The 17,065-nt window shown below is 38.4% G+C and overlaps 1 protein-coding gene across 1 annotated transcript in view; it reads left to right on the forward strand.

Moving 5' to 3' along the window:
- The window catches only part of LOC120865695 (disintegrin and metalloproteinase domain-containing protein 5-like), an 81,262-nt gene that overhangs the window by 6,789 nt on the left and 57,408 nt on the right, over nucleotides 1–17,065 (forward strand). The window contains exons 4-8 of the mRNA XM_040243013.1: nucleotides 6,227–6,282; nucleotides 9,527–9,605; nucleotides 9,885–9,961; nucleotides 11,371–11,545; nucleotides 13,134–13,199. Of these exons, the coding sequence (XP_040098947.1) occupies nucleotides 6,227–6,282; nucleotides 9,527–9,605; nucleotides 9,885–9,961; nucleotides 11,371–11,545; nucleotides 13,134–13,199 (453 nt within the window). The remainder of the gene's footprint in view (nucleotides 1–6,226; nucleotides 6,283–9,526; nucleotides 9,606–9,884; nucleotides 9,962–11,370; nucleotides 11,546–13,133; nucleotides 13,200–17,065) is intronic.

A 17,065-nucleotide genomic window follows, 5' to 3' on the forward strand; every position in this document is an offset into this window, starting at 1 on the left:
CAGGGAGTGTGATATCACCTGTCATGTTTTTCTTTCTTAAGATTGTTGGCTATTCAGTTCTTCTGTGGCTCCATAAACATTTTAGAATTATTTATTTTAGTTCTGTGGAAAATGCCATTGGTATTTTGATAAGGGATTGCATTAAATCTGTAGATTGCTTTGGGTAATATGGTCATTTTAACTATTAATTCCTATAATCTATGTACACAGTTTCTTTCCATCTTTTTATATCATCTTTCCATCTGTTTATATATCATCTTTAGTTTCTCTCATCAGTGGCTTATAGTTTTCTGAGTAGAGGTTTTTTTACCAGGTTGGTTAGATTTATTTCTTGGTATTTTATTCTTTTTGATGCAGTTGTAAATTGGATTGTTTTCTTAATTTTTATTTCTGATAGTTTGTCCGTGTATAGAAATACAACAGATTTCTGTATATTAGTTTTTTTTTCTTGCAACTTTGCTGAGTTCATTTATTACTTCTAATAGTTTTTTGGTAGCCTCTTTGCTGCTGCTGCTGCTAAGTCACCTCTTTAGGATAGTCTATATGTAGTATCATGTTACATGCAACAATGACAGTTGTACTTTTGCCATTTTTATTTCCTTTTACTTATTTTTTGTCTGATCAATTTCGCTAGGACTTCCAATACTATGTCAAATAAAAGTGATGAAAGTGAGGATCCGTGTTTTGTTCCTGATCTTAGAGGAAAAGCTTTCAGATTTTCATGACTGAGTATATTAGCTATGGGCTTGTCAGACATGGACTTTATTATGTTGAGGTGTCATAGTGATGTCAAAAGCTTTTTTTTGCATTTCACAATTTTAAAACTCTTGAATTTGTTATTATGATATATCACAATATTTGACTTACAGGTATTGAAATATCCTTGCACCTTTGGAATAAATCCCACTTTATCTTGGTGTATGGATTTTGAAAAATATATTGTTTAATTTGTTTTGATAATATTTTGTTGAGGATTTTTGCATCTATGTTCACCAGTGATATTGTTCTATAGTTTTCTTTTTTGTGGTGTCTTTGTCTTGTTTTGGTATCAGGCTGATACCTCATTGAATAAGAGAGTGTTCCTTTCTCTTTAATATTTGGGAGTGCTTTGGGAAGGATAGGTGTTAACTCTTCCTTTAATGTTTTGTAGGCTTCACCTATAAAGCCATCTGGTCCCTGGACTTTTGTTTGTTTGGAGTTTATTTAAATTACTGATTCAGTTCATTACAATCTATTCATATTTTGTATTTCTTATTGATTTAGTCTTGAGAGATTGTACATTTCTAGTAATTTATCCATTTCTTCTGAACTGTCCGTTTTACTGGTGTATAATTGTTCTCAGTACTCATGATTTTTTGTAGCTCTGGGACATTTATTAGAACTTCTTTTTATTTCTGATTTTATTTCGGCTCTTGTTTTTCTTGATGAGTCTTACTAAAAGTTTTCTGATTTTTATTTATCTTTCCGAAGAACTAGCTCTTAGTTTCATTGATTTATTTTAAAATTTCTATGTCATTTATTTCTGTTCTGGTCTCTTTGATATCTTGCCTTCTACTAAATTTGGGTGTTGTTCTTTTTATATAGTTCCTTTGGTGTAAGGTTAGATTATTTATTTGAGATTTTTCTTGTTTCCTGAGATAAAATGTATTACTAAAAATGTCCCTCTTAGAACTGCTTTTGCCACATCCCATATATTTTGGATCAGTTTGTTTCCATTTTCATTTGTCTCCAGGTATTTTTTGATTTGCTATTTGATTTCTGCGGTAAAACATCAGTTGTTTAGTAGCATATTGTTCAGATTCCACATGCTAGTGTTTTTTTGCAGTTTTTTTTTTTGTTGTTGTTCTGATTTCTAGTCTCAGACCTCTGTGGTCTGAAAAAATGAGTGATTTGATTTCAGTTTTCTCAATTTTACTGAGACTTGTTTTTGGCATAGTATGTGGTCTATTCTGAAAATGCTTCTAGTGCCCTTGAAAAGAATGTATTCTTCTTTTGGATGGAATTTTCTATAAGAATCTCTCAAGTTTATTTGATAGTGTGTCATTTAAGGCCAGTGTTTCCTTATTAATTTTAATTTTCTGTCTCTATTGTCTGTCCATTGATGTAAGCGAAGGGTTAAAAACCCTACTGTTGTTGTGTTACTCTCAATTCCTCCTTTTTTGTTTGTTAATATTTGCTTTATGTATTTAGGTACTCCTATGTTGGGTGCATATGTATTTACAATTATTATATCAACTTGTTGCCTTGATCCCTTTATCATCTGGGCTGTTGGACTGTTATTCATATTGTCCTATATTCCACTGCCTTAATTAATGTAGCTTTATTACAGGTTTTAATATAGGTTAGTACTGGTACTCATACTTTTCTTTCAACACTTTGAAGAGGTCATTCCATTGCCTTTTGTCAGTCACACAATTTATTAAGAATTGTTCTGAACATAATGTGTCATTTTTCTCTTATTGATTTTGAGTGTTTTCTCTTTTTCTTTTGTTTTAAGTTTTTGCATATGACATGCCCAGATTTGCTTTCTTTATGTTCATACTGCTTTGGAATTATATAATAATTTGACACTGTGAGTTGTTATCTTTCATAAGCTTTGAAAGTGTCAACTGTGAATTTTCCAAATGTTATTTCTTAGTCTTACCTTTCTCCTTATTTTTTGGATTATAACTGCATGAGTGTTGGATTGAAGTGAATTGAAGTCGCTCAGTTGTGTCCGACTCTTTGCGACATTATGGACTGTAGCCTACCAGGCTCCTCCATCCGTGGGATTTTCCAGGCAAGAGTACTGGAGTAGGTTGCTGTTTTCTTCTCCAGGGGGTCTTCCTGACCCAGGGATCGAACCCAGGTCTCCCTCATTGTAGGCAGACGCTTTACAGTCTGAGCCACGAGGGAAGTACATGAGCGTTAGACGTTTTTAATTGGTCACATTTCTCTTGTCTTCTTCTTTGCATTTTTCTCTCTGTGTTTCAACATGGACATTGTCCACTGACCTGTATTCCTGTCACCAGTCTTAACTCCTGCTAAGTCTAATCTTCTTTTATATGCTTTCATTGAATTTTTAGTAACCGATACTGTTTTTTTCTGTGGTACAATTTTAATTTGTCTCTTTATTACAGATTCTACACTTCTATTGAAATTCTCCATGTTTGCATTTTAATCAAAGTTGCTTAATAAGTATCACTTGTGGGCTTGTTGTTATTCCCTATTTTTTAATTATTTATTTTAAATTTGATCCTGTTCTTTAGCATTTGTTATCTTTTTTTTTTTTTTAAGGGAAAGTTGGTGCATTTGTTTGCTAAGGCCCCTATAACAAAGAAACACAACCAATGTGTCTTAAGTGACAGAAACTTATTGTCTCTTAGTTTTGGAGGCTAAAAGTCCAAGATCAATATGTTGGTAGCATTGGTTCTTTTTGAGTACTATGAGGGACAGATCTGTTCCCAGCCTCTGCCATTAGCTTATAGAGACCAGAGATTCTCCCATTGTGTAGATGTGTCTAAGTTTCCTTTTTTTATAAGCATACCACTTACATTGGATTAGTTCAGTTCAGTTCAGTCGCTCAATCGTGTCCAACTCTTTGTGACCCCATGAATTGCAGCACACGAGGCCTCCCTGTCTATCACTAACTACCGGAGTTCACTCAGACACATGTCCATCGAGTCTGTGATGCCATCCAGCCATCTCATCCTCTGTCATCCCCTTCTCCTCCTGCCCCCAATCCCTCCTAGCATCAAAGTTTTTTTCCAATGAGTCAACTCTTCGCATGAGGTGGCCAAAGTACTGGAGTTTCAGTTTTAGCATCATTCCTTCCAAAGAAATCCTGGGGCTGATCTCCTTCAGAATGGACTGGTTGGATTTCCTTGCAGTCCAAGGGACTCACAAGAGTCTTCTCCAACACCACATTTCAAAAGCATCAATTCATTGGCGCTCAGCCTTCTTCACAGTCCAACTCTCATATCCATACATGACTACTGGAAAAACCATAGCCTTGACTAAATGGACCTTAGTCGGCAAAGTAATGTCTCTGCTTTTGAATATGCTATCTAGGTTGGTCATAACTTTTCTTCCAAGGAGTCAGCGTCTTTTAATTTCATGGGTGCAGTCACCATCTGCAGTGATTTTGAAGCCCCCCAAAAATAAAGTCTGACACTGTTTCCACTGTTTCCCCATCTATTTCCCATGAAGTGATGGGACCGGATGCCATGATCTTCGTTTTCTGAATGTTGAGCTTTAAGCCAACTTTTTCACTCTCCTCTTTCACTTTCATCAAGAGGCTTTTTAGCTCCTCTTCACTTTCTGCCATAAGGGTTGTGTCATCTGCATATCTGAGGTTATTGATATTTCTCCCGGCAATCTTGATTCCAGCTTGTGTTTCTTCCAGCCCAATGTTTCTCATGATGTACTCTGCATATAAATTAAATAAGTAGGGGGACAATATACAGCCTTGACGTACTCCTTTCCCGATTTGGACCAGTCTGTTGTTTCATGTCCAGTTCTAACTGTTGCTTCCTGACCTGCATACAGATTTCTCAAGAGGCAGGTTAGGTGGTCTGGTATTCCCATCTCTCTCAGAATCTTCCACAGTTGATTGTGATCCACACAGTCAAAGGCTTTGGCATAGTCAATCAAGCAGAAGTAGATGTTTTTCTGGAACTCTCTTGCTTTTTCCATGATCCAGCAGATGTTGGCAATTTGATCTCTGGTTCCTCTGCTTTTTCTAAAACCAGCTTGAACATCAGGAAGTTCACGGTTCACGTATTGCTGAAGCCTGGCTTGGAGAATTTTGAGCATTACTTTACTAGCATGTGAGATGAGTGCAACTGTGCGGTAGTTTGAGCATTCTTTGGCATTGCCTTTCTTTGGGATTGGAATGAAAAGTGACCTTTTCCAGTCCTGTGGCCACTGTTGAGTTTTCCAAATTTGTTGGCATATTGAGTGCAGCACTTTGACAGCATCATCTTTCAGGATTTGACATAGCTCAACTGGAATGCCATCACCTCCACTAGCTTTGTTTGTAGTGATGCTTTTTAAGGCCCACTTGACTTCACATTCCAGGATGTGTGGCTCTAGATGAGTGATCACACTATCGTGATTATCTGAGTCGTGAAGATCCTTTTTGTACAGTTCTTCTGTGTATTCTTGCCACCTCTTCTTAATATCTTCTGCTTCTGTTAGGTCCATGCCATTTCTGTCCTTTATTGAGCCCGTCTTTGCATGAAATGTTCCCTTGGTGTCTCTAATTTTCTTGAAGAGATCTCTAGTCTTTCCCATTCTGTTGTTTTCCTCTATTTCTTTGCATTGATCGCTGAAGAAGGCTTTCTTATCTCTTCTTGCTATGCTTTGGAACTCTGCATTCAGATGCTTATATTTTTCCTTTTCTCAGTTGCTTTTTGCTTCTCTTCTTTTAGGGCCACACTAATGGCCTCTCCTTAACTTAATTACTTCTGTAAAGGCCTTGTCTCTGAATTAGGTCACATTCTAAAGTTAGGAATCCACATGTAAATTTGGATGGAGGGAGAAAACAATTGAATCCAAACAGTTGAATTTGTGTGTGAAAGTTTGTAGAAGCTCTGGATGATGTCTTTTTGGAATTTTTTCTTCCTGTCGCTTTTGTAGATTTCTTGTTAATTGCATCCTCATTTTGTTGTTGTTTTTCCCCTTTATTTTCATCGTATTTATTTAATAAATAGACATGTCTGTGGTCTTCCTCTGTTCTCTCCTACATTCTCTTCCAGAGGAATTTCATTGCTTGCATTCGGTAAGCAAAGTGCAGTGGTGCTTATTGTGTTATCTTGCCATGGGTGTAGTACATTTCTTGTAGTTCTGTCTTTTAGAACTGTCTCTTCAATGAACAGGAAAATTTACTTTCTAGAAGGGCTGGGAGTGAGCAAGAAATGGTTTCTCTCAAGTGAGGTGGGCATCTTGGCATTGACCTTGGGCATGGTGAGTTGGTGGTGTGTGTCTTAGACTAGAGATGATTATCAGCAAGCTTATTCCTCAGATGTGTGAGTGATGGTGAATAACAGGCATGTGGGAACGCTACCACCTAGTTCTCAATTCAGAATTCTGAAGATTTGAATATCCATATGCAATGGAAGCACATAGAATAGTTATGTATTATTATTAATTTTGTCAATCTCAAAAGGATAACTTAGAAAAAACATTATTTAGCATAATTTTTGTAAGTGTTATTATTTATTTTTTTTTGGATGCTCATGTACAGGTGGCTTATGTCATTACAATAGGAGGAAATCCATATTTTGTCCATCTCACAAAGCAGTAAGTAATTATTTTGTCTTTTAAAATTTTAATTTTTTGGTGTATTGATTTTAAAAAATAATTATGCATAGAATCATTTTAATTCAAATGTTTATTAGATTATGTGTATACATTTGGTACCTATTGTATGTCAGTTTTTGGGTAAAGTCCTAAACACACAAAAGGCAATGAAACAAGTAGTCTTAATTAAATAATTTGTAATAAAGATGTAAATGAAGAAGTGTTTTATAATGTAATATTGTGATAAATGTGTAGATAGTATTCTTTGGAAATCAGGGAAGGCTTTTTGCAAAGAGATGACTTGAAGAAAGATACTTAGTTCTAAAAGAAGTGGGGTAGTTTTGGGGGGTATTCTGTTTTGAAGAAGTCATCTACAGGTTGATACAGAGTAGATTTTGTGGTGTGCAGAAATTCAGTGTGAGAAAGATTGAATGACATATTTTTTTGAGGATAAAAGTAAAAGATTTTGGAAAAGTGGGCAGGAGCCAGATTGTAGAAAATCTATAATGCCATGGTAAGGATATTAGAAGCCATAAATATTTTTAAGCACGTACTTATATAGGTTCATTGAGTCTCATAGGCTGTTTTTGAGGGGATAAAAATGGATTTGGAATGTCTAATTATATAATAGTTTAAGTGCATGATGATAGTAGCTTGAAGAATGATCATTGCACTGGAAAGAAAAATTCAGTAGATCTTGAGGACAGAGTTGGTAGGATGATTGAGAAACAGGGAGGAATTTTGGATAATTTAGTTGTTGCTTAAGAAAATTGGTGGGTTATAGTGTAATAAAATGAGGGGTATTAATGAAGGAGATATTTATCTGAGGGGTGAGTTTGGTTTGCATTGCTTGTAAGATAGTCAAGTGGCTTTTTTTCCCATTAGGTATACAAATATAAGAATTTGAATCTCTAAGGAGAGATTGGCAATATAGATTTAGCAGTAATTAAAAAAATTGCGAACTTACAGAGTGCTCACAAATATACAGGTGGCTAAAGATGGAATCTTGGGAAAGACCAGTGTTTCTATTTTTGATTCTGCCAAAAGAGATCAAGCTAGAACAGTCAAGGAGGTAGGAAGAGAAGCATGAGTGATGTGTGATGTAAATTAAGTGAATAGACCAAGTGGCCACAGTTTTAAAAATGATACCAGAAGTCTAGTACAATGATTACTTTAAAATTGTCTTTTGGATTTGACATTCTGGTGGTTATGGATCTTTTCTAGAGGAGTTAAGGTGAGTAACAATTGACAAAGTGAAGAAACTGTGTGTAGACTACTCTTTGGATAAAATCTATTGAGAATTGAAAATACGTAGGGAATAGCGAGAGGAAGACACAGGGCTGAGGGACAGTTATTCAGGATGATAATGACTTGGCAGTAAACTTTTCAATAGTATTAAGATAAAAACAGTAGAGAGGAAGAGCTTGAAATTACAGTACTAATAAAGTGATGTATCTTCAATACATGGCACAGAATAAGATGCATAGTACAGGTATGAGGGTTTGCTTTGAACAAAAGAAGCAATCATTCTCAAAGATAAGGAGTGAGGATGGGTACAGGGGATCTGACAGTGAGGTGACATGGAGGTTACTGAGATGATTGACAGGAATTATGGAGAAGAACTTGGTACTCAGTTAAGGTTCGGTTCAGTTCAGTTCAGTTGCTCAGTTGTATCCGACTCTGTGACCCCATGGACTGCAGCACGCCAGCCTTCCCTGTCCATCACCAACTCCTGGAGCTTGCTCAAACTCATGTCCATCAAGTCGGTGATGCCATCCAACCATCTCATCCTCTGTGGTCCCCTTGTCCTCCTGCCTTCAGTCTTTCCCAGCATCAGGGTCTTTTCCAGTGAGTCAGTTTTTCACATCAGGTGACCAAAGTATTGGAGTTTCAGCTTCAGCATCAGTCCTTCCAATGTCAAGACTGATTTCCTTTAGAATTGACTGGTTTGATCTCCTTGAAGTCCAGGGGACTCTCAAGAGTCTTCTCCAACACCATAGTTAAGGTTAGTTAAGGTTAGTTAAGGTTAGGAGCGGTGGCTGTGAGGGCACAGGAGGGTCTAGAGGAGCTATTCTACGTTCAAGGTTATGAGGGGCGGAGGTGAGGAGATACCCCTCGTCCAAGGTAAGGAGCAGCGGCTGCGCTTTGCTGGAGCAGCCGTGAAGAGATTCCCCATGCCCAAGGTAAGAGAAACCCAAGTAAGATGGTAGGTGTTGCAAGAGGGCATCAGAGAGCAGACACACTGAAACCATACTCACAGAAAACTAGTCAATCTAATCACATGCACCACAGCCTTGTCTAACTCAATGAAACTAAGCCATGCCCGTGGGGCCACCCAAGATGGGCAGGTCCTGGTGGAGAGGTCTGACAGAATGTGGTCCACTGGAGAAGGGAATGGCAAACCACTTCAGTATTCTTGCCTTGAGAACCCCATGAACAGTATGAAAAGGCAAAATGATAGAATACTGAAGGAGGAACTCCCCAGGTCAGTAGGTGCCCAATATGTTACTGGAGATCAGTGGAGAAATAACTCCAGAAAGAATGACGGGATGGAGCCAAAGCAAAAACAATACCCAGTTGTGGATGTTACTGGTGATAGAAGCAAGGTCCGATGCTGTAACTGATGCTGGGAGGGATTGGGGGTAGGAGGAGATGGGGACGACAGAGGATGAGATGGCTGGATGGCATCACTGACTCGATGGATGTGAGTCTGGGTGAACTCTGGGAGTTGGTGATGGATAGGGAGGCCTGGAATGCTGCAGTTCATGGGGTCGCAAAGAGTCGGACATGGCTGGGCGACTGAAATGAACTGAACTGAACTGAACTGAACTGAAGGTTAGTGAATGTGAATTTTGTAGTGATGCTAAGAAAATCTTTCAAAATTTTGGCCTAACCCTACATTTTAATTTTGAGATTCAAGTTTAAAATCTAGAATTAATGAGCAATAATGACAAGGATTTGAAAGTTCTATGCTGAAAACTGAGACCTGTCTTATTTCACTGTTTGATATTTCTAGCGGTTTGGGTTGTTCATTACCATGCATTTTTGTATTATGTCACTGTAGTTAAAATACCTCCCTCTGCCCCAAACTTATTTGAATGACCAGTATGTGGGCAATGGGATATGCCAAGATAATTGGCACTACTTTAAATTCCTCCTTTAAAAAGAAAATTTGTATTATGAAGAATAATTTTTCTATCTTTTCTGTTTATAACTTGACCATGTTTTTGTGATTTCTGCTTAGGTCATTTTTATCTTCAGCTTCTGTTGTTTATTTTTATGACAAAAATGACATCCAACATCGTCAGCCTTTGTCATCTCAGGTAAGACTTAGGTTTGTTTGTTATAGATTTCTTATTCTGAATTTTCCTTAAAATATAAATATTATGAAATTACTAGAATGTTATGTCACACATTCAGTGAAATTAAATAACCTGGACTAGTTCTTATTTCTGCCTGGCACAACTCACTGGGTCATGGCCATTCATATTAAAGTACTAAGGTAGTGAAAGAAAAAAATGCAAATAAGGTATCTGGAATGTCCGTTTAAAAAAGAAGTTAACCATTTTTTTTCCTGTTTTTTTTTTTTTTTTTTTCCTCAGATGGATTGCAGTTATCATGGATATGTTGCAGGTTTTCCAAATTCTCTTGTATCACTCAACATTTGTTCAGGACTCAGGTTGTAGCCTATTTAGATATACTCCTTTTGCCAGTATTAGATCTTGCTAAACTGTAAGATTTATCCTCCAGTACTTTTTCTAGTTCTACAGTCACCTTTATTATTTCAGTTTCCTATGGCATGAACCAGAATTACTGATAAAATAAAGTTAGTCACCCTGGCAGTATCCATTCCAGATGGGAGTCTACATGTTGATTCTAACAGGCTATGCTGCTTGAGGCTTTGAGCAATCTTGAGTATAGGTAGTGTTGATTGGGTCTCTCCATACTAGTTTTCTCAAATTCTTTATGTTTTCACAGGTGTCTTAATTTTCTAGAATGACTGTCAGTGCAGAATGCCTGAGTCTGACCGATACTTTGGCTCTGCTCACAGTCATTCTCAGGCAGATGGTACCTTTAACTCAGCCACACAAATGATTTAGAACATGAAGTGTCAGGGGAGATATAGGGATTTCAAAGAGAAGAAAGGAACCTAAACTAAGGAAAAGAGTGCCTATGGCTAAAGTCTTGGTTAGGACATCAACACCCTAGGTAGAAGTGTTAACCTGTTTAAGCACATAGATGTGTCATAGATGTGTGTAGATGTGCCTATATATTGGCACTTGCCATCTATCTCAACAAGGATTAAATCGCATGCTCCTGCTGAATTTGCACCCCCTGAAGGAGTAGAGTTTAGGGTTGAGAGCAGAAATGTGGCGCTCTGTGAAGACCGGGAGAACAGGTCTTCAGGTAGTTAGATATTCTCAGGAGCTGATTTTATGAGCCCAATTTTTGTATTTCCTCATAGCTAGAAGAATAATAAAATCCTTCATGGTAATGACTATTTCCTGTGACTACCAGAAGCTTCATGAGACTAGCAGAAACTTTCTACAAAAAATACGTGCTTGATCGCATGTACACCACCTTCACAAAAATCACATATAAACTCTCCTTCATTGCTACCTCTTTGGAACAGTTAGAACTATCTGAAATACTATCATCCGGGCTGCAGTCCTTGTTTTACTCCCAAATAAAACTTACCTTGCAGCTCTCTCGTGCATTTTTTTAAGTTGACAGATGCATGCCACTAAAACTGGTTTCTTTAAGATAATCAAAATATTTCTAGATTCAGGATTGGGAGCTTGTATACACCCATGGTGGATTCATGTCAATGTATGGCAAAACCAATACAGTATTGTAAAGTAAAATAAAGTAAAAAAAAAAAAAAGAATATTTGTAATAAAAAGCCAGACATATACTGTATTATTACTGTCCAGTTCTAGAACAATACCTCAAAGAATAAAGAGAGAAATAGAAAAACCAAGGTGACTTTAAATGTAAAAAAAAATTGTTTTTTGGCCAACATTTCTTATTAGGATTACAGTTCCAGTAGAATAATTTCAGATTTGTTTTGATTATTTTACCATTCAGGGGAACACTGCAGTTTAAAAACATCTCATATGCACTTGAACCAGTTGAGTCTGTATCAGGATTTGTGCACATGATTTATGAAGAAAAAAATGATGTAAGTGCTATCTCTCTGTTACTGGAAAATGACACTTACAGCTATGAGAGATCACAGTATAAAGTCAGAAAAAGTTCAGAAGTAAGTGTGGACTCCTTATTATATGTATTCTGTGTAATTTTATAAAATGAAAAATACTTTCAGAGCAAAATTTGGTGACTTGTAAATGTTAAGTTTATTTTACTTTTTCATGATGGCATTTCATGACTTTTCAGATGGATGCAGAATGAAATTTTTTGTTATGCTTTTTGTTAGATGAAAGTTTAGCAAAAACTTAGGTAATTGATTTTTGAAACAGATATGTGAATATAAGATTAAATAAACCAAAAAGCTAATTTTCATATGTGAACATTTGGATAATTAATGTAAATTCTTCCTTTTCCTGAATTATTCTGGTAATTTGAGTGAATATGTGATCTGAATTTCTAAATGAGTCTTTGTTATGTGAGAATTCAGGAATGAATAATAATAGTTAGTGGCTTGCATAAGGTACGTGTACAGCAAAGTGATGAATTCTTCCTCCACAAAAACCTGTTCAGTTCAGTTCAGTTCAGTCCCTCAGTCGTGTGTCCGACTCTTTGCAACCCCATGAATCGCAGCATGCCAGGCCTCCCTGGCCATCACCAACTCCCGGAGTTCACTCAGATTCACGTCCATCGAGTCAGTGATGCCATCCAGCCATCTCATCTTCTGTTGTCCCCTTCTCCTCCTGCCCCCAATCCCTCCCAGCATGAGTCTTTTCCAATGAGTCAACTCTTTGCATGAGGTGGCCAAAGTACTGGAGTTTCAGCTTTAGCATCATTCTGACCTGTAAGCGGCCATAAATAACATTCTTGGCTCCAGTGAACAGTCAGTGATTGTAAACTTTAGTAATATTTTTCTAAACCATGATTTGTCAAAAGTAGTTTCTAATAATTGATAGCAAAAAATCTGTCCACATGAAAGATTACTATGAAAATGATCACAAGGCTAAGGGAAGGAAGGCTTCCCTGGTGGCTCAGTGGTAAAGAATCTGCCTGCCAGTGTAGGAGACAAAGGAGACCTGGGTTTGATCCCTGGGTTGGGAAGATCCCCTGGAGAAGGAATGACAACCCACTACAGTATTCCTCTTTGGATAATCCTATGGACAGAGAAGCCTGACAAGCTACAGTCCATGAGGTCACAAAGAGTTGGACAACACTGAATGAACACACAAGGAAAGGAAAATTGTATGTTATAAACTTATCGCTGAGGGTCGGACACGACTGAACGACTTCACTTTCACTTTTCACTTTCATGCATTGGAGAAGGAAATGGCAACCCACTCCAGTGTTCTTGCCTGGAGAATCCCAGGGACGGGGGAGCCTTTTGGGCTGCCGTCTATGGGGTCACACAGAGTTGGACACGACTGAAGTGACTTAGCAGCAAACTTAATATTTCTAATATCAGCTATTGTAAAAATCAAATTACGCCTGAGTATTATATACAGCACTGACTCTCACTGAAAATTCATATTAACCACAGGCATATTTTGGACTGATATTTTCTGAATAGTACCTAAAATTTGTATTTAAAAATCACCTTAATATATAATCAGTAGCAACATGTCTCTCAGTTTATCTCTGAACATAATTTCAATAGAACGTACACTTTGGGAAATTTCTCAGGACTCATGTTATATGTTTTTCAGAGATCTGGCCATACCAAATTATTCTCCCGATACATTGATATGTACATTGTTGTGGATAAAAATCTGGTAAGTTTTTTCTTTTTTTGTTTTTTTAGTATAAATTTATTTATTTTAATCGGAGGCGAATTGCTTTACAATGTTGTATTGGTTTTGCCATACATCACATGAATCCACCACGGGTGTACACATGTTCCCCATCCTGAACATCTCTCCCATCTCCCTCCACAGACCATCCCTCTGGGTCATCCCGGTGCACCATCCCTGAGCATCCTGTATCATGCATCAAACCTGGACTGGCGATTTGTTTCACATATAACATTATACTGTTTCAATGCCATTCTCCAAAATCATCCCACCCTTGCCCTCTCCCACAGAGTCCAAAAGACTGTTCTATACATCTGTGTCTTTTTTGCTGTCTTGCATACAGGGTTATCGTTACCATCTTTCTAAATTCCATATATATGCGTTAGTATACTGTATTGGTGGAGAAGGCAATGGCACCCCACTCCAGTACTCTTGCCTGGAAAATCCCATGGACGGAGGAGTCTGGTAGACTGTAGTCCATGGGGTCGCTAAGAGTCAGACACGACTGAGTGACTTCACTTTAACTTTTTACTTTCATGCATTGGAGAAGGAAATGGCAACCCACTCCAGTGTTCTTGCCTGGAAATCCCAGGGACGGTGGAGCCTGATGGGCTGCATTCTATGGGGTCACACAGAGTTGGACACGACTGAAGTGAATTAGCAGTAGCAGCAGCAGCATACTGTATTGGTGTTTTTCTTTCTGACTTACTTCACTCTGTATAATAGGCTCCAGTTTCATCCATCTCATTAGAACTGATTCAAATGTATTCTTTTTAATGGCTGAATAATACTCCATTGTGTATATGTACCACACCTTTCTTATCCATTCTTCTGCTGATGGACATCTAGGTTGCTTCCATGTCCTGTCTATTATAAACAATGCTGTGATGAACACTGGGGTACATGTGTCTCTTACAGTTCCAGTTTCCTCAGTGTGTATGCCCAGCAGTGGGATTGCTGGGTCATAAGGCAGTTCTATTTGCAGTTTTTTAAGGAATCTCCACACTGTTCTCCATAGTGGCTGTACTAGTTTGTATTCCCACTAACAGTGTAAGAGGGTTTCCTTTTCTCCACACCCTCTCTAGCATTTATTGCTTGTAGACTTTTGGATTGCAGCCATTCTGTCTGGTGTGAAATGGTACCTCATTGTGGTTTTGATTTGCATTTCTCTGATAATGAGTGATGTTGAGCATCTTTTCATGTTTGTTAGCCATCCGTATCTCTTCTTTGGAGAAATGTCTGTTTAGTTCTTTGGCCTACTTTTTGATTGGGTCATTTATTTTTCTGGAATTGAGCTGCAGGAGCTACAACTCCTGGATTGTAGCCCACAAAGTTCCTTTGTCTGTGGGATTCTCCTGGCAAGAATACTGGAGTGGGCTGCCATGCCCTCCTCCAGGAGATCTTCCCGACCTGGGGATCAAACCTGCATCCCTCGTATCTCCTGCATTGACAGGCAGGTTCTTTACCACTAGCACTACCTGGGAAGTCCATTAATGGATACCAAAAACATACACTGAAATGTCCATAGATTATATAGAAAATACATGCAAATGTAATCATCTCTTGGTCACAAGGAACATACCAATAGTTTTGTAAAAGTAAAAATCAATTTGCAAAAACTCTATCATAATATATTAAAATAATAGGGAATAAAAGAGGTAAGGGAAAATTAATACAACTTAAAAATTATGTACAATTTTGTGTAATTTTTCAAGGCAGAAAAGTAAAACTATAGTTATTAGCTATTTAATGTTGTGGGCTTCTCCGTGGTTCAGACAGTAAATAATCTGCCTGCAATGCAGGAGACCCAAGTTTGATTCCTCAGTCCAGTTCAGTCGCTCAGTCGTGTCCAACTCTGCGACCCCATGAATCGCAGCACACCAGGCCTCCCTGTCCATCACCAACTCCTGGAGTTCACTCAGGCTCACATTGATCGAGTCTGTGATGCCATCCAGCCATCTCATCCTCTGTCGTCCCTTTCTCCTCCTGCCCCCAATCCCTCCCAGCATCAGAGTCTTTTCCAATATGTCAACTCTTCGCATGAGGTGGCCAAAGTACTGGAGTTTCAGCTTTACCATCATTCCTTCCAAAGAAATCCCAGGGCTGATCTCCTTGAGAATGGACTGGTTGGATCTCCTTGCAGTCCAAGGACTCTCAAGAGTCTTCTCCAACACCACAGTTCAAAAGCATCAATTCTTCCGCGCTCAGCCTTCTTCATAGTCCAACTCTCACATCCATACGTGACCACAGGAAATACCATAGCCTTAACTAGACGGACCTTAGTCGGCAAAGTAATGTCTCTGCATTTGAATATGCTATCTAGGTTGGTCATAACTTTTCTTCCAAGGAGTCAGCGTCTTTTAATTTCATGGCTGCAGTCACCATCTGCAGTGATTTTGGAGCCTCCCGAAAATAAAGTCTGACACTGTTTCCACTGTTTCCCCATCTATTTCCCATGAAGTGATGGGACCGGATGCCATGATCTTCGTTTTCTGAATGTTGAGCTTTAAGCCAACTTTTTCACTCTCCTCTTTCACTTTCATCAAGAGGCTTTTTAGCTCCTCTTCACTTTCTGCCATAAGGGTGGTGTCATCTGCATATCTGAGGGTATTGATATTTCTCCTGGCAATCTTGATTCCAGCTTGTGCTTCTTCCAGTCCAGCGTTTCTCATGATGTACTCTGCATATAAGTTAAATAAGCAGGGTGACAATATACAGCCTTGACGTACTCCTTTTCCTATTTGGAACCAGTCTGTTGTCCCATGTCCAGTTCTAACTGTTGCTTCCTGACCTGCATACAGATTTCTCAAGAGACAGCTCAGGTGGTCTGGTATTCCCATCTCTCTCAGAATCTTCCACAGTTGATTGTGATCCACACAGTCAAAGGCTTTGGCATAGTCAATCAAGCAGAAATAGATGTTTTTCTGGAACTCTCTAGCTTTTTCCATGGTCCAGCAGATGTTGGCAATTTGATCTCTGGTTCCTCTGCCTTTTCTAAAACCAGCTTGAACATCAGGAAGTTCACAGTTCACGTATTGCTGAAGCCTGGCTTGGAGAATTTTGATCATTACTTTACCAGCATGTGAGATGAGTGCAATTGTGTGGTAGTTTGAGCATTCTTTGGCATTGCCTTTCTTTGGGATTGGAATGAAAACTGACCTTTTCCAGTCCTGTGGCCACTGTTGAGTTTTCCAAATTTGTTGGCATATTGAGTGCAGCACTTTCACAGCATCATCTTTCAGGATTTGAAATAGCTCACCTGGAATTCCATCACCTCCACTAGCTTTGTTCGTAGTGATTCTTTCTAAGGCCCACTTGACTTCACATTCCAGATGTCTGGCTGTAGATGAGTGATCACACCATCGTGATTATCTGGGCCGTGAAGATCTTTTTTGTATACTTCTGTGTATTCTTGCCACCTCTTCTTAATATCTTCTGCTTCTGTTAGGTCCATACAATTTCTGTCCTTTATGGAGCCCATCTTTGCATGAAATGTTCCCCTGGTATCTCCAATTTTCTTGAAGAGATCTCTAGTCTTTCCCATTCTGTTCTTTTCCTCTGTTTCTTTGCATTGATTGCTGAAGAAGGCTTTCTTATCTCTTCTTGCTATTCTCTGGAACTCTGCATTCAGATGCTTATATCTTTCCTTTTCTCCTTTGCTTTTTGCTTCTCTTCTTTTCACAGCTGTTTGTAAGGCCTCCCCAGAGAGCCATTTTGCTTTTCTGCATTTTTTTTCCATAGGGATGGTCTTGATCCCTGTCTCCTGTACAATGTCACGAACCTCATTCCATAGTTCATCAGGCACTCTATCTATCACATCTAGGCCCTTAAATCTATTTCTCACTTCC

The sequence above is a fragment of the Oryx dammah genome, unplaced genomic scaffold (genome assembly GCF_014754425.2).
Source record: "Oryx dammah isolate SB20612 unplaced genomic scaffold, SCBI_Odam_1.1 HiC_scaffold_7, whole genome shotgun sequence".
Classification (NCBI taxonomy): Eukaryota; Metazoa; Chordata; class Mammalia; order Artiodactyla; family Bovidae; genus Oryx; species Oryx dammah.